Here is a 25268-nt window from a genome sequence, read left to right as displayed (position 1 = left end):
CTCATCCAGATTAAAAAGTGGAGCTCTGTTGAGAAGGAGCTGTAGAAACACTGCTTGGTCCTACTGAAAGTGAGGATGGCAGAGACAGGGTTGGTCTTACTACCTGGCAAGCCAGATGTAGCTAGGAGACATAGAGGGGATAGGAATCTTCAGTAGCATTTCTGAGAGTCACATCTTCTGGGGAAAAAACCCCAAACAAGCGAACAAAAACACCCTCTTTTTTTTTCAGAAAAGGTGTTTTTTGTTTATATTTGGTCTACTCTTTTAACATCACTCATCAGTTCCTGGTGCTGAGGGGATGCTGGGTACAGAGTCAACACCAGAGCTGAGGAGACCAGGACAGAGATAGACCCCAGAGAGAACCCAGCACATCCCTTAGCACCATATATGGTTATCCTACATCTTTTCTACCCCGTCTCCCATAACAGACATGGCTCCTGTGTTGTTGTTTTGGTCAAGTATTTGATGTAAGTTTTGGGATTCTTTCTATCAAGTCTCTGCAGGCCCAGGAACATGTAATGGCTTCAGCCCTTGCCAGTTCACATTTTCAAGTTCACTTGCAATGATGATGGGGAAAACTTTTTTTAACGGTGTTTTTTGAAATTGGAGATTCTGCTGTAGTTGTGCCGTTGGGTCAGCAGGTGCCTGCAGAGCTGGTGCCTCTCTGCCACCTCATAGAGCTATTTTTCTACGATCAGGAGGGACCTGGAGCAAATAAGGCCCTCAGAAGACTTTCAAGCAATCTCACCAGGGTGGTTTCCTCACTGCTGCACACCTGCTCCTAGCCCAGGGGATGCTCGATATCAGTAGAGACTCACTGGTGCTCACAGGATTTCTTTAGAAAGCAGGAAAGAAAAACACTCCTATCAAATGTGCTAGTTCTTTAAGTTTGAAACCATGTTCAGCCACTGTAAGTTTCACCATCTCCTGCTTGTTTGATGTCAGATGTTTCACTTGCACTTTCTGATCTGCAGGAAATGTTGTATTAAATTGAGGTTTTGAAGAGCGCCCGTCTTCAGATTCCCCTCAAGAGGTCTCATCTGTCTCTGGTTCCCTCTGCACTTTTGAAAGCATGAATGTGTTCTTAAAAGCCACACTAATGTGAGGTTCACTGGTGCACTTTATGTTTCTAGTAATTTTTTAAAGGTAAATTAGACTTGCTTTGTAATCCTAGTGGAACAGGAAATAAATGAAGTACAATATGGGGAAGGTTTTTGTCCCAGTTTGCATGTCCAGTTAGGTTTGCAGATGGCACAAGCTTTAAAAAGATCAGGAACATTGATCTTTATTCTAAGCCCCTGAAAAAATGAATCTGATTTATGTCTAGTGGAAATCTCGCAAGTCGAATGACACAGAAATAAAGGGAGAACTGCTTCATTTCTGCAACCTTATTTTGCTGAAAGAAAATATGGGAAGGATTTTTAGAGGGTTATTTCTTGCTTGGTTTGGTTTTTTTAGCTTTGTCTTGCATTTTCAAAACTGTCGAGATGGATTGTTGTAATATGTTTTATCTTCTCATCTACATGAGAAATTTCATGCAAATCAAACTCAGATAACAGAAAAGCAAGAGCTGATTAGACCTGCTACTTAGGTTCTGCTTGACTCTAGTGATTGAAAAATGCTTGGGAAAAATTGTGTTAATAGGACTTGCCTTTGCATCTAAAATTAATATATTATCCATATCAACAACAATGGGAAGGGCAGTGTCAACATTGCAGGTGGTTCTAAACAGGGACTCAAACACCTTTACTCCTTAACCCTCCTGCCTCTTTTCTCAAGGACAACCTTCTAGTATTTCTCAGTTAAATCAAGTTTATCAGAGTGCCAATTAAATGGACTCTTCTGCACACAGTCATGGCATTACAGCGCATTTTGGCTTTGTTGTCAAACTTTGGTTTGCGCTGCTGACAGACTGCTGCTTTCTGTGCCTGTGCATGTGCTGGCTGATTTTCCAGCACTGCCATGGGAAAGAGCCTGCACTGTGGCCGTGCATGGGCCCTCCTGTTTCAGCATCACTGAACTCCAAGCACCTCACTGGCGACTCTGAACACAGGGAAAAAAATAAAGTCTTTAGAATAAACTGTAGAAAAGATGCAATCTGTCTCAAAGCCAGGACTAATTAATTTTCACCTTTCTTGAGGTTTGTGTGGGGTATTATTTTGTTACTTAAATGAAATTACATTTTATTGTTGAAAGGAATCTGGTGGAAAAAACCTCTTTTAAAAATGGCCTTGAAGAAAGCAGCACTGAACATAACAATTTATTTCTGCATAGCTGGGGGTGGGGGGGCATTAATGTATTTGCCTTGAGCTCTTGCATTAGTATTCCCAGCTACTAAAAAAAAATATCGTAGGGTTTCAGTTTGGGGTTTTCTTTCTTTCTTTGAGTGATTTGCCTAGCTCTATGTGATATGCTTAGTAGTTAGAATTAAAAAAGCTATTAATTTTTACCTAATTTGTTTCTACCCCTGTAGGCTCTTACTTTCTCATAGGAAATAAGGAGGGCTTTTAATGGCCTTTATTTGGCTGCACTATAGATATATTTTTTTGTTCCCCAGACATGTAAACCTGTAGTGGCTGGGCACAGATCCTGACTCTGAATCCAGACTGACCTATTTATTACCAAAAACTCATGTAGGTCTCAAAAGCCTTTTCTTTGGTCTGATACAGGTATCAGTAATGCAGATATTTTTCTATTTTTAAAGGGTGAAACCAGGTGAACAAAAACTTTTTTTTCCCAGTAAACCATATGACCAAAAAAAACGAGAAGTAGATCTTTTCTGAGGATTTTTCCCCCTCTCTTTTACAATTGCAGCATTTGCTCCCTGAACTAAGTTAACTACTTGAGGGACCTTTTATCATAAACTGTGCTGCTCAGGAGGCCAAGATATAAACAGCATTATCCACAGATTTGCAGTGAGCATCTGGTCTTTGGTTAGAGACTCTGAACTGCAGTTTATCCCTCTCTTGGAAATTGAGAGGCAGTTTACCTGGAGTAATTTGTAAAAATGGATGACAGAAATTCATGGTTAGATGTTTGTCTCTAATGTTATGTTTCAAGAAGTCTGTTGATCGATATATCATTGATCACTGGAGTTTATAAGCATTTTCACCTGTTCTTAAAACTCAAATCAGCCTGTCTCAAAACACACAGCTGATGAGTCCCCAGAATTGTCCTGTCTGAGAGGGAAGTGATCCCAGTAGTCATCCTGGGACAGATTCAGGCAGAAAAACTCAGGAATCCAAGGTAGACATAATAAAAACAAGGCTTTAGAAAGCCTTGTTGTCACAGCTTTATAATATGCAACTGAAATAATTTGAGAAAGGTGAATTATTTTCATTATCTGTAATGGGCAAGGAGTGACTGGTAATCCAGTCAAGTTCTCTGCACGGGTCAGAATCTCCCACCCAGTGGGGGTCCCAGTGCCAGCTCTCTCACTTCTTGTCTCCCTGTTTCCAGTATCATTCCCAAGTTGATTTGGGAATTTGTAGAGATACATGTTGCCTTTGTAGAGATATTTTTGGGAAGTCTTCACTACCAGAAGCCCTTGATTGTACTGGGCAAAATGCATTCAACACACTTTGAAAGCATGAAGTTGAAGGTTGTCTGATTCTGAAATGCTTATGGGAGGTGCATATTGGCAAATGCAGTAGGTGGTTGATGGCTACTTGGCAGGCACGGTGTGTTGATACTCAAGGATACACGAAGAACAGTTTCCAAAGCTAAACTGGTGTCTCTCTGTAGTGCCTTACATTTGTGGCGTCAGGGTCTTGGATGTTGGGCAATACAGGTGCCTCTTGTGTCCTAGGATACAGTTATTGTACAAGAATCCTGAAGGATGCTAATCTGCTGAGAAAAGTCTTGCCTTTAATATACGGGTAAAAGTGAAAGAAATGAATCCATAAATTCTTGTAATGTAGTGAATCAGATAATTTTGGCCATTTATTTATATTTTAAGATGAAGCAGGTACATCAGATGCATCTTACTTCAGAATATGGTGCATATAAACTGAGTACATTTGTGCTATTAAATTTAATTCACATTATACTTATATTGCTTTTACTTAACAACTCAACTACTGTGAGAGACTGGAATCGTATTTCACTCAGTTATTTAATTATTGTGTCAGAGCAAACTCTGTGTGTGTGGGGAGGGATCCAGGCCTGGAAGGCACAGGGTCTGTACCGAGATGGCAGCTCAGAAGGCTCATGGCACAGGAGCCATTTTGTTCTGCTTTTCTCTCCCGGGACCCGCCACCGTGTGACTCTTGGCAGTAACTATTTTCTCTCTCGTCTCTCTTTCTCTATTTGTTTACTCCTTTCTTCTCTTAATCTCTTGTTTCCTCTACCCTTTTCCTCCTCTTGTGGGTAAATTCAAGCCGATGGGTTGTATTTCATTAAGTTGTATGGGGTTGGTGTTTGCTGGGTGCTTTAGTGTAGTGCTTCTCCTTGGTTGTTTGTTACTCCTATAAAACCTTTTGCCAAAATGCCTATTTTCTCACTAAATTAAAAAAAAAAAGTCTCTTGGGAAAAGGTCCATTAATTTTATCTCTTTACACGAATTCAAGGTATTAAAGAATTAAAAGGCTTTGCAAGAGTTTGTGTGGGCGAATTCTTGGAGTCTTAAATAGAAGTAAAACACCTGAGCAAGCGTGTGGCTTAGACCCAGGGCTTTACAACTTCTAAGGTTGGAAACAAGCTAAACACTTAGAAATATTTATGTATTTATTCTACCATGTTTGCTCAGACCTTCTTGGGTTCTTTTTGGTCCTGCCCTGAGACTCACCCTTCCTTCACCAAAACCCCACCAGAAGAAAACCTTAGCCAGGCTCTGTTCTTGAGCGTTACTGCTTAAGTCCATGGTGAAGAAGCTTATGTTGTGAGTAGGCTACAATGTTTCTTCGTTGTTAGGGCTTCCAATGAGGCAGTGAGAGGAGCCCAGCTGGAGAGCTGTGGGCTTCCATGAGGCAGTGGGGACTAATGGCATACACCTGGTGGTGTCTCAGGTACTGCCTGACCACACCAACCTGCTAACCCGCTGTGCGAAATCAAAGCCAAAGAATTACCAGTCACTTTCCTACCTAGACTACCATATTACAAATAATGCTATAATTGAGCATTTGTACTTATTTTCTAGAAGCTGAGCATCCACTTGCAATTGGACATGGTTTGACTCTTACTAAATTATCTCAGCTGCCTCTGAGTAGCCAGCAAACAAAAAGGTCTCTACTACCGAATGAAGGGTTTTGTTTGAGAAACTGTATGTTGAGAGTTAAGTCAAAAAGTGCTGATGTTTGACACTCTTGTAGCATATTGCATTATTCATAGTATTGTTTTAATCTTGTAAAACCTCTATTTTTTTTATTTTTGTTGTTTTTCTTATTGTAACTGTTCCATTTTCCTGGTAAATGATTAAGCGTGTACTTGTTCTAATTTTCAATGCCTGCAGGTGGTAGTGAGCAGAGCCGTCTCTAACCCTTCTCTGTAAACAATACAGGTATTATTCTTCATGAAAATCACAGTGTAGCTTTCTATAGCACAGAAAGTAGCTCTAGGCACTAAGCTTTGAATTGTGAAATAACTTTATAATTTAAATGTGGGCTCATGTTAAAAAAAAGAAATAACCACAGTCAGAATAGCTACTATAGCGCAAATTGTTCATTTTGACCAAAAAGATATCCATAAGTTGTATTCTCATGGGCTGATAAATTCAGACCGTAGGTGGTTAAGTCCTGAAAAATGTACTTAAATCAGCAACTCTTTTTCTGCCTATCTCCTATGGACCTCTGTTTCTGGGGACAGCCCTTTGTAGCTGCATTGGTTCTGCTCTCCAGGTTTCACGCAAAGAAAAAGGTTTCACAGCAATACCATGGTGTGCACTTCAAGATTGCACTACTGTACTTTGTGTTGGGAACAAAGGAAGAAAACAAATTTGAACCTGGGACTATCTTTTAAATGCATTATAAGCTTGCATGGTTAGTTATAATTAAATTGTCTCATAATTTTAGTAATTAAATATAACATTGGTGAAAGAACTTAATCCAAGAAGTATTTGTTGTCTTCACAAATGGTTTTGAAAACTGCTGCTTCAGGGTTGGCATGACAGCCTTTCAGCAGCTAAAGATGAGTATAAAACACATCCTAACTATGAATGTAACTAAACAGGGATAGTTTGCTGGGCAACAAGCAGATGAGAAGATAAATTATATCTTGCATATAAAAGCACTTCAGTATTTTCTAGCTAAGGCACTGATTAGTGCTTAAAGGTGAGATTTGGGTTGATAAGGTGGTTGAAGTTACAGTTTTATCTTTAGCATAATATGTAACAGTAGGAAATGAAACTCAGCAACTATATGCATCAATTCTGCCCAAGTTGAGGTTTGTGTGGCCCAAATTCCATTTTTGTTAACACATCTGTAATCAGGGGTATTAACTACAGTATCATCATCATATAGGAGTGGATGTCTGAGTGACAGGACAGTGTAGAGGCTTGCAGTGCTGCTGCTTTGTGCTCAGTAGATGGGGTACCCCATGGCTGTTCATCTGGCAATGCACATGGATATTCATTCCTCAAGGTTAAGGTACTTCTGTGCTATAACTTTACAAAAGGCTTTTCTTTATGAACATAGAAATGATGACTTTTCTATGAAAAAAAACAAAGCAACAAGTGCTTAAGTAAATAACTGTCCTTTCTCTACAACAAAATATTAGGCACCACTAGGTAAATTCTCCTGTTGTAAAATAATTGAAGTGTTAATTTCCTTTTTACCTTTCAAGGGACTCTGGGAGGGAGAAAAATGAAAAACAAAACTTCAACATGCCTGTGGAAACATCTTGTTAATAGAACAGGAGTTTGTCCTTGTATTTAGTGTAGTAACTTTAGAATCTCGGTCCTTGCTTTGGTTAATGTTCATTAATCTATACACTAATTACTGAGTCTGACAGTGGAGACATATAAATAGTGAATGCAAACTGTGGATGGATCAAAGTGGAGTTATCAATGGTGTATTTTCAGGTGAGTAATAGCAGCTTAGGAGTTGAATAGGTTTAGCTTTCCAAGGGGTGTAAAAAATGGGGCAAAAGTGATTCTTATCACAATGTGTTGAGGAGACAAACTGGTGTATAGTAAATCTCTACTTTCAGAGAGGAATTTGCTGTGACAGTGAGACAACAGATCAGCAAATTATTGGAAGCAAGCACTGCAAATTCATTGACATATTTGCAATTCATTGCAAATTCAGCAGTATCTTTAGAGCATAAAGTTATCCCCACACATCTATTCGACATTGTTAAGTATCTCTAATGACAAATATAAAGAAAACATGCTCTGTAAGTCAATTTATTGTGCCTTAGTGCTGGATACTGCAATGCATTTTTTGCCTAGTCTTGGGCTAGTAGCAAAAAAGAACTATCCTGTCGTTTTTGTCACTTTAACATCTTTATGACAGAAATATGATTTTAAACCTTACTATTTTAAAAGCTGTGACATAGCTAGTAACTAATGCAGTTGGGTATATGTTCTGATCAAGAAAGTAAGAAACATCCTGTAATCCAAAAGGATAAGAATCATGAGTAAGTCAAGGTTTGTAAATTCCCCTGCTGACCAAACTTCTTGCTTTGGATGGGATAAAGTGTTAAATTTCTGTATGAGTGAATAAGATCTTTCCATCTTTCCTCTGCTAATCCCAAAATGCATAAAAATCTTAAATCCCTTGGGGAAAGGGGGTGGAGTAGGGGGAGCAGACAGGAGGGGCAGAAGAGACTTGACACTTCTATCAAGCCTCTTGACATTTCTGTTCCAACTTTATTTTATGATGCCCACAATTAGAAAATTGTGGGCATCACAAAATAAGGTTAGAATAGAAATTCAAAAAGCACTGTAAAACACAAGCAAGGCATATGATTCATCAATCAAATCTGGATAGATTTTTTTTTTACTAAAATTTGATGGCGTTTTCCTTTACAGTGCCCCCTAGTTACCTGGAATGGCAATACTTCACTCCTGTCCACAGCCCAGCAGGCAGTTGCCCAAATGCAGTGTTTTCTGAGACGTGTTGCAGTTACTCCCTTGAGAAATTAAATGCTACTTAAGAAACTCTGAGTAAAGTTAAGGCCTTTCATTAGATTTCAGGAACCTTTTGAATATCTTTATTTGACATAATATGCAACTACATAGAACACATGATCAAGTTTACAAGGTGCAGGAGTGAGGATTAAAAATGACAAGAGGGATTAGCCCACGGAGGGAACAGATGAAAGTCACTATTTGTAACAATGCACTTGAAGTAATGATTTTTCAAAAGCAGCTGCTACTACTAATGGTGTGTTGATGTATAGCTCCTAAAAGGTCAGTTCAGCAGAGGTATTGACAGTGTTTGGTTTGCAGTGAAGTCGTCATGCTCAAAATACTTTTTTCCCCTTTATCCCTTCCTTTTTTCCTTTTTTTCTCTTTTTGCCCACTGCAAAGGGCAGTTTATTGAGATCTTTCTTTTCTTCAGACATTTGCTAGATCTAGGAATATTGATAGAAGAAAGAGCCATTATGCAGGTTCACAATGGTGAGCCATGTCCAGCTGCTGCACCGTTATGGTAATGAGTGGATTGTTACTAACTTGCCTCTACGTAGCTTTGGCAGACAGTGTGATTTGGCTTTGTGCTGCGCTTTGCTGGACTATATCAGAACTCACTACCTTTTCCTTTAAGGCCAAAACAAAGGGGAATATGTTAGTGTTCCTGAAGTTTACAAAAGGAAATAGTGGTAAATATCCTGTTCTGTGTACAGTGCCATAAATGTAGGCTGTGCCTCATTCATTATCGGTTGCAAGCACTTACTGCTGTATTTAAATACAGAATATATGTTATAGCTGTTCCACCAGAATCCTTGCTCTTCTCCCTTGTGTACCTGCAAGGTGAGGACAGAGACCAGTTACTGTCTGGATAGAGAAGTTACACTCTATCGAACAGATACCACCTGGGTCAACACTGGGTTGCTGTGGAGCGACCTTTGAATGACTGTACTGGCTTACAGTAGCTGCATTAATCACAGAGGCACAGGCTCTTGTGCATCTCTATAATGACAGTATTTATGACTAAATATTGTATGAAGGCTCTCTGTGCTGTGTAACTCCCTGAGGTGGGTAACTTGCATCCGTTTGTGAGCATAACACTGTCTCACTTGTAAGAGAGGCGCTGAAGATGAAAGTGAACCTTTGGAGGGCTGAGCATAGCACGTTCCCCGGGATAAGGTATCCACAGTGAAATAAATGCCTGTCTTTGTACAAACCATTTGTGCACCTAGGCTGCCAAGGTAGCCCCCAGTGTATATTTTTAGTATTAATGTAGCATTTTTAAAGGTCTGCTGCCTATGAAGTAACCTTTCTTTATCCTAGACATGCTTTTTTTTTGGATGTCAATCTCATATTCCCCATAGTGTGAGCTCTTCAATCCAGCAATGCATATGTTACAGTAACTGAAATCTTCTGACCTCTGAAGGGCCTGCTTGTGAAATATAATACCGTGAACTTGCAGTGATATTTTCATTATTTGGATAAGAATCCCCTGGTCCAGTGAGAGTTGTGCTTCAGTAAGAACCAAAGAATGCCCATTAGTTCCCACTAGTGCACAGTGTATCTGAAGGAGGAATAAAGGCACGTCTGGTGTCTGTACCAATGCTATAACTTTTTGTAAACAATACACCACCTCCAGGGTCACAGCTGGGCTCATCTCTCCTCCTTCTTCTAGACCAGAATAAAAAGAGAATGCTTTAATAAGAAAGCTGAAAGAAAAACTAAGGGGAAAGGAGAGCAGGGAAAAGGGATTGGTCACATGGGAGGCAACTTCATGGATCACATCTTCATGGCAAAACTGAGCCATCCCAAGATTAGCAGCTGGCTCCTGGGGTCATACATATCCTACTGTTAGTCATACCTACCTGCTTTCTGAAAGAGGAGGTGTTTACACAGCAGAAGACTTGATTGTGAGAAGTCACTCAAATAAGCATGCTCACTGGAAATGAATTAGGTTAGCAGATCGATATTACAAGCTGGTTTGGATGTAATGAAGTTGTACCTGGTGGACAAAGAGCACTGCATATTTACATTATTTGCATCTAAACAAGGACTAATGGGGCTAGGTCTGCATAGAAAGGTCTGCATTGGTTAATATCTTAGCAGATATGAGAGAAAGTAGATTCCTGGACCACTTAGCTCCTCTGTTTTCTGTACCAAGACTCATTATTTGACTGAACCTAGAATTTCTGGAGTCACTGAAGTCTCTTTCATTTCACCACAGCATCTGTGCCAAAGGAACATCAGACTTTTGGTAAACCAGTACTTACCCTCTATTGCTAAAATATTCTCTGAAGTGGATAATTCAGGAGACAGCTGCATTGCTTGATATAAAAGCAGCAATGCCAGTCTCTCTTGAATGATGTTCTTGCATTATTAGTAATAAAGAAACTCCCTAGGAGAGAGGATGGAAACAGGAAAATGCTGCTGAAGTTTATATGCAGATCTCTAAGTTTCCTTAGCAGCATCAATTTCAGGCAAAGCTTGTCAACCATTCTGAAAATTCACCAACTCTACATGAGCAGTTTCACTGAAACATAAACTGTAGGTGCGGTTTTGATTTGAGTTTTTTTCTCAGTTATGCACACTTCAGACAGATAAAAACTCATCCATGTCAAACAAACCTGAACAGATTATGACAACCAAAAAACCTTCATCTTTTAGAAATAATGCCAGGTTTCTTTCAAATATACTTTGAACCTCTCAGTATAAATGCAGAAGAGTGGTGAAAACATCCTAACAAACCTGGTACACAAGGACAGGATTTAACACCTTAGACAGTGTTTTTTAAAGGTGTTCAGTTAAAGTTACATGGCTTAAAGAGGCAAATGTAATGATAAATGGGAAAAAAAAAATTGTAAAAAAGCTTTTACTAGTGCTCTCTGTAATGTGCATTTCTTTGTTATTTGTTTGCACTTTGCTCTCAAGACAAATGAGTAGTTAAATCACTCTGTGGGTCAAGTCATCTGGTGAAATATATTCCTCTAGGAGAAAACTGCATGTGTGGATTTGTTCTTTTCAACAGACCAGACAAACAATCAGGAAAAGAGTATAAAGAGTCTGTCTTGGTGTGTGATGAGTGAAGACTAATAAGGAGGGGCAGGCCAAAACTCAGGGAGTGAGCTGAATTTGGATCTATCAGGCTACCTAACATATGATAGATGCTGAGAGCTGATAGCATAGCATAGCATATATGTCATTTGTTGAGGTTTTGTGATGTACTTTTTTTTTTTAACTCTTTGCCTGTAACTCAGAATAAAACGGAGCTTTCTGAAAACTAATGGGTGTCCAGTTTCCTCCCCTACTGTTGCCCCTGAGAGAATACAAAGGCAAGTACTTGTGCTAGGGCTGGCTCTGTGGGCTAATCACAGTGAATCACTGTGGACTTGGAAGGCAAAATCATAGTCCTGGGGAAAAAGAGGTGATCCTGGCCAGAGAAGGGTGGGTTTATATGTGGGGGCACTAATGGGAGGCAGGAAAAGATTTTAACCCTAAATTATAGTTCTTAGGTTTTCTTTTGAAACCATAGTGAGCTACAGTTTTTTCCTGAATTCAAAGATTATGAAAGGAAGCCTATGATAATAATAATTAGTTTGACTCAAAGCATAGTAATTTATGTGAAGGGAGCATAAAATTTAGACATTGAATCACACAATTCAGTAGGAGAGGGTGGTTCATTAAGTCAGGGCAACTCCATACAAAAGTTGATAGGATCCAAAATGTTCCTCTTGAAGGATATATGTCCTCCTTTTCAATGGCACAACAGCCAGTGTTTGTCAAAGAGGAAAAGTTGGTCTCAAAAAGGGGAACATCCTCATCTGATACTTCAGCCTTTAGAGTCTACTAGTTCTCTAAGTATAATTAACACTTCTCTGGTGTATAAAACATAGCAACACAAGTGTAGGGTCACTCATTTAGCTTCTTGCAGCTCATCCTATTATCACCCTCGTGGAGCATCTAAGCAATGTAAAAAAGCGAGAAGACCACATTGCCTGTGGCAAAGTGCTTTGTTGCAGATGGACTTCACAGCCCCTGGACTTGTGCTGTCAGAAACAAAGCAACATGAAATTACCTTAACCTCTTTGCTTCTGAAACTCAGGGTATGAATGGACTAAACCAGCTCTCACTACTTTGGTAAAACTAATTCTTATATAAATAGGCCTCTAAGCTAAATGTTTCACATTTGGGTGTCTGATTCATTGAGTGTGATTCTTCATTGAAAGCTGTGTCTATATCAGAACAAACATCATCAAATCATCAGACAACACAGTTAAAATTCAAATGTCTCACATTCCAATTATCTTTAATGCTGAGAATTTTTTTTTTTAAATCATCTGATCAGCTGCAACTTTACACATTATTGGCTAAGGACTATTATAAAAATCCTCTTACTCTTTCTTCAGCATCCTTGTTTTGAATCAGCTGCAAGGACACAAGAAACAGAAGAACAAAACATGAATAGAAATGTAATGTCCTCAACTAGGGAACGCGTAGCACCAAACTGAAACAGAATTAAGAACAGAAAAAATATTCGAAGGCAAATTCATTTCCACACCTTAATCATGCAAAAATATACATAAATATATAAATATAGAATGTTTTTTGAGTAAATGCAAATACGTGTCAAGAAAAATTTTACTTATCTACTGAAAAGCATGTGTTTTAATGAAAGGTATGTTAGATTGCTTCTATACCATTTCTCCTGCAAAGTATCTTGGTTTTCACTTGGCCAATTTAGAGTCATCCTTTCCAGGAGATGAGGTTCTGACATGTAGAATTCTCTATTAATTCCTCAAAGGAATTAGTCTCTTTTTAAAGTAAAATGCAAAAAAAAAAAAAAAAAACTAATCAAGAAAATGTGTGAAAGCAGCCAAATTTATCTAGACAGAATGTGTCAACAGAAGGACACAGTCTCATCTGTGACCAGAAACATGACTGATGCTTTTTTTGTTGTTGTATACATGAACTTAGAAAAATGTTACAGTAAAAAAAGAATGTTCTGTTCTGAAAATCAAAAGTAACTAGGAAAATTGCAGATTTTTTCCTTGTACCTGGTAAAGTGCTGCATTTAAGTAACTAAAATACTTAGAAGTGTAGAAATATAAAAATTGCAGGACTTCCATTAATGCCATAATTTTTTTATTTATCTTCAAATAGAATGTCATTTATTTATCCTCTTAGTGGGCCTCAAAGTTTCCATTTGAATAGAACTGGAATGTGATTCTCTGGTTATGGGCTCTAGCTGCCTATCTCTTATAAAAATTGTCTAATTTGAGATTTCAGTACAAGACTCTTGCCAACTTGTCTGGTCTAATCAGCGCTTTCTAAAGGTCAAATCAAGATAAGGCCTTTTTTTGTGTTGAACTGGTTGATTTAAATCCTTATAAGGAGGGTACAGTCATCTTCAATTCTACTATATGGTAAAATTTTACATTTTCCTTAGTGAAAGCAAAACATTTCAGTAGGCATCCAAGTTAACAGCTCTCTACTCAGACCATATTTGTCTTGGGGCATGGGGTTATGTGATATAGCCAATATGTCTCACATAGCTCACTTCCAAGTCCTAGAGAGAACAAGTCACTATTATTTTTGATGAGGAGACAGTGGGATGAGAAGAACCACAAGAACACTTCACTTTATCTGTTGATATTCAGGTAAGTTCCATTAGGTACTCTGTTGCCATTAGGATTTTGTGGAGGTAGCCAAGATGCCCTTGTGTTAGTGAAAGCAAGCTGCCCCTTTTGCAGTGAAGCCCAAGGTATCACTGTGTCTCTCTGCTGAGGGAGGATTGCACACAACTTAGTTTTACCCTTCAGATCTGGTCTCTCACATCCAAAAGAAGATGGCTGCTCCTGCTCTCCCATGAAAATTTGGGCTGTCTGCTTAAAATGTGGCTGCCATGAGAGAGCAGTGCAAACCTATTGCTACACTCCCAAAGGGAAGGAGGGGGAGAAGTACAACACTCATACTGCTGCACAGTAACAGTCTCCCTGCTAAACAGGGAGACAAAGTCAAAGTCTCAGTTTTGTATATTCTTTATTCTGGGGTAGTGACCCCAACCCAGTGAGCACTGCAAGTCTCTTTGGCATGAAGGGACTTGCCAAACCCTGAGGAAGAAGAGCTGTGAGACTGTGACCTTCCTGTACATGGTGAGTCTGGGCTCCCTCTCCCAGTGTTAGCTACCCAGCATTACTCCCCGAATTCACAGGTTCCTCACTTGGAAGTATTTCTGTGTCTATCTCTGCCTACTGATATCAAGCTGAAACTCAACAAGACGGGCACCCAGGAAAGATATGTCTGATAGATTGGTTGCAACTTAATAAACTGCCAAGTAGGTTTGCCTACCCATAGGAGCAAAACAGTGTCCTTTAAATGGTTAAAGACCTGTCTCAAGATGCTCTTTCTCTTCAAGAGCATCTTTCCGTCTCTGAAAACAGGCTGAATTTCACAGTAAAGAGTTGCTCACAGATGTGAGCTGGTTCATGTTTCTTCTGTTTCTCAGCTTCTTCACTGAATTTTCTCACAGGGTGAGCACACTGCTTGTGCTCTGTGTATGTATGCGTGCCTACCTTCTCAAATGCCCACAATTGTTTTTCAGTTCCTCAGCCCAACCTTTGCTGATGTTTCTTCAGCTCCTTCCAGCCCTATCTGGCTGGTATAGCCTGATTTAGCCACCACATCTAGCAAACTTCCTACTGGTAGCTGCTTCCAGTTACTGGACCCTCCTGTGAACCAGAGTTCTTCTGGAGATGCAGCAAAGTGATAGTTTTTTTCTTCTCTTGGCCAAGAACCTTCTGTCTCTTTACTTGCTGAACATCAGTACTGGTGATGCCCAATATGGAAGAATTCGTTTGGTACCTTGAGTGTGCTGATATGTACTATGGCTTTCCTGCACCAGGAAATTTGGGAGACAATTTCTAACAGTGTTGCAATGTTTAATTCACACATGGATATAGGCCAGTGATATGTTGTCCATAAAAGGTCTTCCCCAAGAGACAGTCAGCACAAACCTGATGCTTCAAAGCAAAGATCGGGAAAGATGGACCTTTTTTGCCTGGTTTTGTGACAAAATTGTATATTATGTCCACCAAGTGAACTGAATTTTGCTCTACCAACATGCATCATACTCTTCCCTGGAGAGAGGTGCATGTCTTTAACCAACCCAAATGTTGGTGCAGGGCTGGGAAAATCAAGGCACCCTAATTCTAAGGCTACAGATTTCTACCTGGTAATGCTACCCCAAGATATTATTTTTTCTGTAGCTTTGGGTTTTTCTCCTGAGGCCTCTGTTGAGTAGTACAGGAAGGACACGCACTATTTCTGCTGCTAATGCCAAGTAAAGCACTGAATAAATGTCAAAATATTTGCGTCCTAAATAAGCCCATTCTTATTTTTCCTGTAGAGCATAATCATCTTTATTCCAGACAGGTTCTCTCACTCCATCAAGATCAACCTGGCCTACTTTATATGTAAACTTAACTTTGTCTAGCTAGATGCTAATACATTTTTATTTTAAAACCAAATTGCAAAATCTGTGAACATACAGGCAGAGCAAATATTGCAGAATCGGATTCTCCTCTTCTTTTCTTGTCCTCTACAAAGTAGGCTTGAATTTTGTCAGTGTGGTCTGAGAGTATTTACAGTCACACAGGTTACAGGCAAAACAAGCTGCCTTTTTAGCAAGAAATTGCCAATGTGCTTCAATCCCCAAAGAGTGTTGCCTTCCTTCCTAGGTATGATCACTCCTCCCTCTTGTAATTGTTAAATGCAAATATGAGCTTATTGTGCCCTGAACAATTTCTGTATTTTCGTTATTTTGCTACTATTACTAATGCAGATTCATTTGATCCTGTGGAATTTCTCTTGGTTTCTATGCAAATACCTGTCTTTTTTACGTCTCAATCAATCCTTCAATCCATTTTTTTTTTTGTGATGAGCAGATGCTGCATTTCAGCTAATGTTCTTTGGTAACTAAATGTTATGAAAATGATCAAAGAGATGGTGAAATATTAAGTAGTTACTTTCATTGCCTCAAGGACAAACCCAATGAAGCTTTAGTGAGCCACTGGAGTGAGTTATGCTACTTGATATGCAGTTTAGTGTTTACCAGTTACTATTCAATCAGATATCTTTATGAGAGGTAGCCTGAAACCTAAAAATATTGCTCGGTCAAAATGAATTCTAGCATGACATCATGCAATAACTTTCAATGGTCTCATTGCCAGATGAGGAGAAAAATGAAATGAGACCAACTGATGAAATAAGCTAAGAGTGAGGATTTAGATTTATGGTTAAAAAAAAATCTGGCGCAGGTGGGATATGATGAATTCTGCAATTTTTCAGCATTAAGAGTAGGAATCAGAAGAATCTCCTTCGAGAGGATGCACATGATGTTTATTTTTGCAAAGTGACCTTGTGATCCAAAAGCCATTAATTTGATAGCACAGAACATGATCGCCACCCTGTGGTTGTTGCTAGAATTAGGCAAATGTAACCCATTCCCTAATTAAAAGGCAATTAATTCTTCCTGCTGTCTGAAGCCAAGGTTTTTGTATGTGCTTTTTGGATGCAGCTGGGAGCTTGGAAAGGATGGAACAATGCTGGCTGCTCCCTTGGGAATGGAGGTTGAGAGTTGAGACTCTAGCATGACTGGGAAGAGAGGATTTATTCTGAACATGGAAGTCTTGCTTCTGTGTGTGAGCTATATATTTTACAGTTCCTGAGTTGACAGAATTCGGCTTGATTTTCACAGGATGATGAAAGACACATCCAAAACCAAAGCCACATGGGAAAATTGTGTTTTTCTGTAATTCTATATCCAAAATTGTCCAAACATTTTTCTTTAAATTTCTCATGAAAAAATCAGCATGCTATAAATGCCTAGAAGGGACTATTCACAATATTAGTCACAGTTTAATAAGAAAATAGCCTTGCACTTCCTTAGCAGTTTTTTGAGCGAAATCCCTGCCTCCCAAGGGCAATTTTATACAGGAGACTATTTGTATATGGGCTACTCATACCTGAGAAGTCTTCTTCCTTTTGCAGAAGAAGACTGAGAAGATTATAAGGCCCCACCCTGGAAGTGTTCCCAGCCTGCTGGGTGGGGCTTTGAGAAACCTGGTCTAGTAGAGGTGTCTCTGCCCATGGCAGGGGGCTGGAACTAGATGATCCTTAAGGTCCCTTCCAACCCAAACCATTGTATGATACTCTGAAACCATCATAGATAAACACCTTCTTATCTTGAAGCTTCACCTCAGTTTAACAAAATTATAAGGAACATATAAGAAAAGTTGGACTTCCTGGGGCTGGGAAGAGTCTCGGTGTCTTGTGGTCCTAATGTGCAGGACATTTCTGCAGTGTAGACTGCAGCTTCAGTGGGGAAAAAGGCTTTGTAGAGCACAAAGCAAGACCTGTTTGATGCTGCTGGATTGGCTTTTTCCATCTTTGTGCTGGATAATAAATCTCTCATCTCTCAGAGGAGCTGGAGTTGGTCCCTTCTCAGAACACCTCCCTAGTGCCATACTGTTCCTAAGCTATTGAGAGAGGCAGTCCAGGGGTGACCAGCACAAACTTTACTCACTGTAATTTAATTTAATTCAGAACTTAAAGACCTGAAAAGTTAAGTGAATGCATTTAACCCCCAGAACACTTAACCTTCAGAACAAATTAGCCACTATGGAGTCCCCACCTTACAGTAGGAGCTTATGCTAACATTTTTCTTCTACCAAATGCTTTTCCATCACACTGAGATCCTGTAAAGGACAGGAATAAATATAACCACTCACCTCAAAATCAAGATTGGAGGTGAAGAAATATAACAGCAGCACAGTGTTACCATAGTAACAAAAGCTCTAAAGTGATCTAATCTACTGTTAAATTCCAGCTCAGAGATGAACAAAAATCAACATAACAGAATAAATGTTATATTAAAAAGGGAATGAGGATATTTTGAGACTGATATTATATTTGTGTCCCAAAATATAGCATGAAAAACATCTTGGAAAAGAGAGGAAAATTTTAGCCATTTGAGTTTCACATTTATCATATGTGTTTCTTATTTGAACTCTAATTAATCTCTGGTGAGGTTAGCTGGCAGGTGACTTTTTAACATACTGCCCAAGTTTACTCACACAGATGTATTGCTTTTCAGAATATTCCCCTCCTGTCACTCCGGTAACGCAGATGGTGAATGGTGGCCCATACGCTTTATGTCCCAGATTTTTCAAGCCATTAAATCCTCACACCCATAACTGTTGCAGGATCTAAATGAGTTCAAACACTGAATCTCTTCAAAAATTGGTTTAGACGATGAGGAGCCTCTGAAGGAGCCCGCACAGCTAGGCAGAGCCATTTTCAGCGTGTTTCTCTTCCTGATGAATGTTGATATGTCAGTAAGTATTTTCATTCTGTTTAAAAATAAATTAAAAAAGCAAATCATTAAAGCTTCACATGAAGCTTATTGCCCAGCCCAAGCCCCACCAAAAAAAAGAACAACAAACCAGAGGTTCTGAAATGTGGACATTTCCTGCACTATTCCATGGCATATCACTCTGAGTGTGGACACCATGCATTACCTCAACAGGGTGAAAGTAACAATTTTCTTTCAAGTTTTGTTTTAATATCATTAGGTACACTGTAGCTGCAGCTATTAGGGAAGATTCGCTGTGATTTTGGTTTGGGGAATTGGAGGTTGGGGGTTTTTATGTTAAGCTGTCTCTACTTGTGCTGTATGTTTGAGATTTTAAATACTTACTATTTAAGCATTTCTAAAGTAGAAGATAAAAATTTCATGTTAGTAGTCTAGCTGAGTTTGATACAATTTTGGCATCTGCATAATAATGTAAAAGTACCCAGAAAATATCTGAACCAGCACCAATACATTTGAAATAATTTCTGAAGGAATTTGTTAACAGGCATTTAAAAATGTTCAAGGTAAAGAAGATATATTCTAGTGACAGAGTTTGACAAAAAAATACAGTCCCTCTGAATCGAAGCATCTGGCATATAACTCATAACAAGGTATGTTGTCATGATCAAAGACACCCCAGAATTTTTCTCTGCTTCATACTGAAGAATAAATTAACTTTGTGTATGTTTTAAAAGTAGTATTTCCAGTGTATTTCATCAGCAAGAAACAGATGAAAATAACGTTTGCAGAGCATCTCTTTCAGTTTACCCTAATAGTTTACAAACAGCATGTGAACAGCATGCTTTTGAGTCAAGTTTTCCTTTTCTAATGGGAGATGTGCTCTTCGGAAATGACAATTCATTTGCATGCAATTTGCACTCTGCATTTTTGCAAGAATGCATTTGACGTTTTGCACTTTTCTCTGGCAGTTGCCTTTAATTTTCTCAGTACAGAATAAAAGTTAAGATCAGATTTTGAAAGACAGACCCTACATAGACTTAAAAGCATTATTTGAAAAGAAGGCAGGGCACTCTTTCCAGCTCTCTTTTGCACGTTGTGTAAAGTCTAATAATTTTTTTTCTGTTATCAAATCATGTATGTGTTTCTTTCTCCTTTATACCATCCACCAGACACCATTGAATCTTCCATAAAGTTCTTGCCTCAATATTGAGAGGTAGGGAAAGTAGAGCTATTTCTCAGGCAATAATCCTTGCTTTTATGGTCTATTCTCCTTCACATTGATTGCTTGAATTTGAAACTCTCATGACATTTTGTAGGCAATAAAAACCAGAGGAAGAATGTGTTTCTTTTCGGTGGTATATTATTATTAAGCCAGGTAGAGCTGCTTACAAACTTGGTGCAGTCACTGTCACCAAATTCAGGAAAATGAAGAAAAAGAGCAATTTCCATGAAGGATGGGACTGGAGCTTCCTTCAGCTGTTTCACAGGTATCTTTTCCTTTTTTTCAGCTCAGTTTGCCATCATTCTGTTTGAAATTTAACTGAACTTGAATAGATGAAATTCACTTGTGAAGAAAAATACCATCATTCTCCTCTCTCAAACTGGGCACTAAACAAATATTCTGTAGTACAGTGCAGTTTACAGAGGTACTGGGATAACTAAAGAGTCTCTGACCCTCCATGTGCATCAGGTTATTTTACACTCTAATGGACATTTTTGAGGTCCTGCTGGACCTATGACATTTCTTCACACTAAAGTGATCAAGTAAAGAGTGCAAGATGATATGTGTTGATACAGAGGAGCAGAATCAAACTTATAATTCAATTTTCAGGCATATTTCCTCAACAGGGTTAAGATTTTTGTTGCATGTAGCATATTTATTCAGTTTCTATATATTATATATATATATAAATATATATATCACTCTGTATAATGTAGATTCAGGGAAATATAGCAACATGTAGAGGATCTTGTAGGTGAGCAACACTTTGACATCTTCTTTTCATCAAACCTGAATCATTATTTTAGTTACCTTTGGAGGTTCCAGACAGTATTTCAATCCCTCTGATTCTTGCATTGTGAAATCATATTTTAAATAGACTACTCAACCTATAATTTCACCTTTTTCAACTGGGAAAAGGAAGATCTCAGTGAGAGCAAAGTGATCGAGGCTTATTAAGAAGAAGCAGTTGGATTTATGATTCCATGGCAGGATTGTAACGTCAGAAATTTCAGAGCCTGAGTCACCTCCAAACTCTGAGCAATTCTGATTAGATTTATCTAATTCTGAGAGATGACCCATTAAAACCTCTTACTTACTAGGGGATGGTTTCCTCAAGACCAGATCCAGCTATCCAGAGCATGCTCAGTAAATTCAGACTTAACATAAGAAGGCGTAACTTCTTCAGAAGTGTGATGTCTAAATAGAATAGGAGAGCCATCACAATATGAGTGAAAGTGACAAAGAAGTACAGTGTTATATGTGACAGACCCAAAGTACAAAATGAATGAGACATAAATGCCTTAATAGACAGGAGACAAAATCAAGGAAAGTTAGTAAAAATAAAATTAAGATCCTCCAGACCAGGACCTGATTGTTCTTTTGTTAAGTCTATGCCTGTTCTCTTGGTGTTCCTCAGGGCCAACCACTTTGCAGACAAGGAACACAAGAATGTCTCTTACTGGGGGTGACCAGTGGTCCATGCAGCTCTGTGTCTTGTTTCTAATATTGATCAGGAGCAGGTATTTGTGAAAGCAACGTAAGAGCAGAGGGAATACAAGGTTGCACTTCTCCCAGCACTTCCCCAACTTCTGTCACTCAGTGGCTACAGGTCAAGCCTGCTGCTTTAGTCACATTTTTCAGGCTCCATTCCTTCCATTAATTTATGTACTGTTTTTGTGGTGGTGGGTTGTTTTAGGGTTTTTTCTAGACCTGTTTAGACACTAACTCCCATAGTGTCCTTGGCAATTAATTTTGATATTTGAGTAATAGATTGTGGTTAAAAAAGATAAATCTGCTTTCTTTTCCTAGTTTTAATCTGCTGTGTGATAATACAGAAATTAAGAAGCACCAAATCAAACTGGGGAATAATGAATAACTTGTTCCCTAAACTCCTTTGCAATGACTTTCCTTATTTTTTCATTACTCCATCCTATCTTCCCTTATCATTTTTTTACAAGTTTAGAAAACCTTAGTCAGTATGATCTTTCTTTATATGGATACTGTGTTTTTAACTTGGATCATTTGGTTGTCTTTATCTGTTTGCTGCTGCTGTTCTATTCTTTTAAAGGTGGGGTGCCTAGAAAGGCATGTAGTATTCCAACTGTGGGAACACCATGGGTTTATAAAGTGGCATAATGATGTTTTTGCTGTTGTTTTTCATCCTTCGTTAATGATTCTTGCCATTCTGTTTTCCTTGCTTACTGCTCCTGTGGCATGAACTGATGTTTTCAAAGAACTATCCATCATGACTCCAAGATCTTTCCTGAATGTTGAGAGGTAATTTAGAGTACATTAATATATATATTTAGACTATTTTTCCCTCAAATGCTATGCTTTAAATTTTACCCGACATTGATTGATTGTCTCTTCATTCAGTATTGCGAGATCATTCTGCTACTTCTCATAATCAGTTTTCATTTTTAGTACCCTGAATAATATTTGAATCATAAAGAAACTCTGTCACCTATTTATTCATTTCCTGAGCTTTAAATACATTGAGGAGGATTCATATGGGCCCACAGTTTAAATTCCCTGTGTTATGAAACATGACTATCCTTATGCTTTACATTATACCTTTTAATAAACCATTTATCCTGTAGAGGACCTTCCTTGTACTTCCATACAATTTAATTTTTTAAGACCCTTTGGGAAGAAACCTCATTGAAAAACCTCATTGGAAATCCAAGTATAGAAGATCAATTGAAATGGCCTTATCCCCATTTATCATCTCCTTCCTGAATACCCTCATGAGACATGGCTTTGTGTCTTGGCTTTCCTATGCTGCATCTATTTGTCTGTGTGCTACTTCTTTCTTTATTACAATTTTTATCATTGGTATAAAAAGTTAGATTTGATGGTCTGAACTTTCCCTAGTTTTTCACTGATCCATTAAAGAAAAACACAGAATTCCATATGTCTCTGCTGAAGCCTGTTTAAGTGATATGTGTTCCATGTGTAATTTCTTTTAGGACTCTTACTGGAATACTACTACTTACTCTTTTCTGATCTTAAACCTTGCTTGTTTACACTTCAGTTTGAGGCGGTTGCTCTGGCTTTTTTCCGTAGAGAAACTATATTTCACCTCTCAATTATTTCCTAACAAACACTGAATGCATTGATTTCACTTCTCTAATAAAGCACAATCCTTTTGACTAATTGTTGCTCCTAGACACTCTTTGGCAGACACGCTATTATTGATATATTATTTTGGAAAAAAAGTCTTTGCTTTTTGTAAATCGATCCTTAAAATCTCTTTTGCCTGTCAATAATGTGATTTTTAGGTTTGACTTCCTAACATACCCTTTACCATTTTCTTCAGCTAAGTACAGCTTCCAGTTCTTGATTTGCTGAGTTTGCTGGAAGCAAGAAAGTAGATTCCAATGTGATTTGTTATCCTCCTTCCCTTCCTTCATAAGAAAAAATGAAATGGTTAACAGTATTGAAGTGTGAATTATCTCTGCAAGGCACTCAAATCAATCCTGTGCTGAGGGATTTCATATCCCCCACTGCTCCAGAGACTTGATGAAACATGAGGATAAATGAAGACACAGCAGCATGGGCTTCAGTATGTTGCTAATGCATTGCTGGCTGAAGTCAGTACTGCTGTACCTTCAGTGCTAACAGTGCTGCTGGAGAGGGGTAGATTAAAACTCAGTAGCTTTGCAGTGCAGTCATCACTCAAGCATTGCCTGCAACAGCACCTTTTGTCACCTCAGGTGTCTGAGACCTGTCACCTTAAACAGACACCAATTTCAAACCCAAATGCAGCATTCATAGTTCACTTTGTGTACATGGTTTCTACCAAATACCCACGGTATGTTCTGAAGTCACTATGCTATGAAAGCAACTCCCCGAAGGCACTTGTTACTAATGTGCCTTGTTTTGCTGTTAATATGCCCAGTGTTGCTACTGTCATCAGTAAAATGTATTGCAAAGGGAATGCTTCTTTACAAGGAGATTCTGCATGCTGGTTCGTCTTGGAAATACTGAGGGGGAAAGCTGTAGATGCACACTCTCTAAGTGTACGGATTTCTTGTTCTTCAGTTTTGAGACGGGGAACATTTATGAATGTCTTGGTGAGAGCAAGGGCAACAACATGTGGGGGAAGGGAGCTAAGGGAATGTTTCTAAAGGAGGCTTTGTTGGCAGGAAGCAGATTTGAGTTTGCACCTACAGCTGGTTTATGAAAAAAAAAACAACAACCAAAACCTCAAAAAATTTTTCCCCAAACCAAGCTTCATCAAGAATATATGTAAGGATAGAAAAAATACTTCTGAGCTTCTCTGATTGGGGTACTCTCTCTGCAGGTATTTAAGGTTTTCTTCGTCTATTCTAAGAGCTATCAAGTGCTTTTTGGAAAGATTATTCTGCTGAATGTTTTAACATCTTTCTGATGAGGTACCCTGCTGCCTGCCAAGTCAGCAAGCCTGGACCTTAGGGTGTTTAAAATCTGGTTTCGTATTCTAAGTACAGGGACTATAGCTTAATTTTCCTCAGATTTAAAAAACACAGGAGCTGCTAAGTTCATGAAGAAACATATATCATATTATTCAGGCAAATGAAACTTTTGGAAAAAAAGCCTTTCCATAAAGACATTTGGTTTAAGAATATTGCAATGCTGAACAAGGCATTTAGGCAACGATACTGTAAAACTTTTAAAAACATAAAATGTCTGACCAAATTTGGACTTTGTGCTAACAAAATCATGCATAACTGCCACGATGCTCGTAAGTGCAGTATTCCAGTGTTCAAGATCTCGTTCTGTGAAAATACTCATTATTTAATGACTGAGAATTTGGAGTTTTCCAAAGCTTTTTAGGAATTTGTCCTGTAGTTTCTGTCTGACACTAAGGCCAGTTGTTTTTAAAATGGTTAAACAATCCTTGCTAATGAATTCTTTAATCTTGGTTTTGCATCAGCATTGCTACCTTTCCATTTTATAGTAATGACATTTGTTAGGCTATGTATCAGTCCTTATCAGTTCTTCCTATTACCTTCAGTCTCACTTTTACAGGTGAAATACTATTAGGGTTGGAAGAAATCCTTAATAGCTTCTTTAATCTCCTTTTAACTCTAATAAAAGTAATTTCCCTACTGTAGACCATCTCTAATCCATGGATATTTCAGTCTAGGATATTACCAGGATATTACTAATATGTATGATACATTATTCCTAATGCTGTGTGTTGCTGTCATTATTTCACTGTATCTCTTCACACTTTTGACGACATAGTGAGTATGGGTGCTCATACATCTGGTCATATATTTTCTCCTGAATAAACAGGGTGTAATTTAATATTTTTCATAGTGTTTTAAGCACCTTTTTTGGTTTTTTTTTTTTTGGCACATCACACACTTCTAACCTAGTCTTTGGACTGGAACACTGGCTTGTGTTTACTGTTGGCCTTGGAGATAACTTTTATTCCTTATCCTATTTGCACCTTCAAAAGTTGGTCCACCTCTTCTCAAAATGCAATAATTTCTCATAGTTTCAAGATTTATAGGCCAAACATTAAGTATGAAGTAAGAAAAAGGGCATTATTCTTACTTTAAATTTTCTTTTCAAGTATCTTTTCTTAAACTCCATTTCTGCAGGTCTCTTACATATTTATA

The 25268-nt window shown here is 38.4% G+C and overlaps 1 protein-coding gene across 2 annotated transcripts in view; it reads left to right on the top strand.

The window, feature by feature from the left end:
- Positions 1 to 25268, top strand: part of FSHR (follicle stimulating hormone receptor) — a 163990-nt gene that overhangs the window by 23177 nt on the left and 115545 nt on the right. Inside the window, exons 1-2 of one of the 2 annotated variants that reach the window (XM_050316699.1) lie at positions 19839 to 19921; positions 21891 to 21933. The exons of the other annotated variant lie outside the window; for it this stretch is intronic. Coding sequence (XP_050172656.1) covers positions 19882 to 19921; positions 21891 to 21933 — 83 coding nt within the window. The 5' untranslated portion in view covers positions 19839 to 19881. Of the gene's footprint in view, positions 1 to 19838; positions 19922 to 21890; positions 21934 to 25268 lie in introns of those variants that run through there. 2 annotated transcript variants of the gene reach the window in all.

This window comes from Myiozetetes cayanensis, unplaced genomic scaffold (assembly GCF_022539395.1).
Source record: "Myiozetetes cayanensis isolate MyiCay16 unplaced genomic scaffold, myiCay2020 scf2-11, whole genome shotgun sequence".
Lineage (NCBI taxonomy): Eukaryota > Metazoa > Chordata > Aves > Passeriformes > Tyrannidae > Myiozetetes > Myiozetetes cayanensis.
The sequence above is the reverse complement of the archived record's forward strand: the minus strand, read 5'-3'. Positions and strand labels throughout refer to the sequence as shown.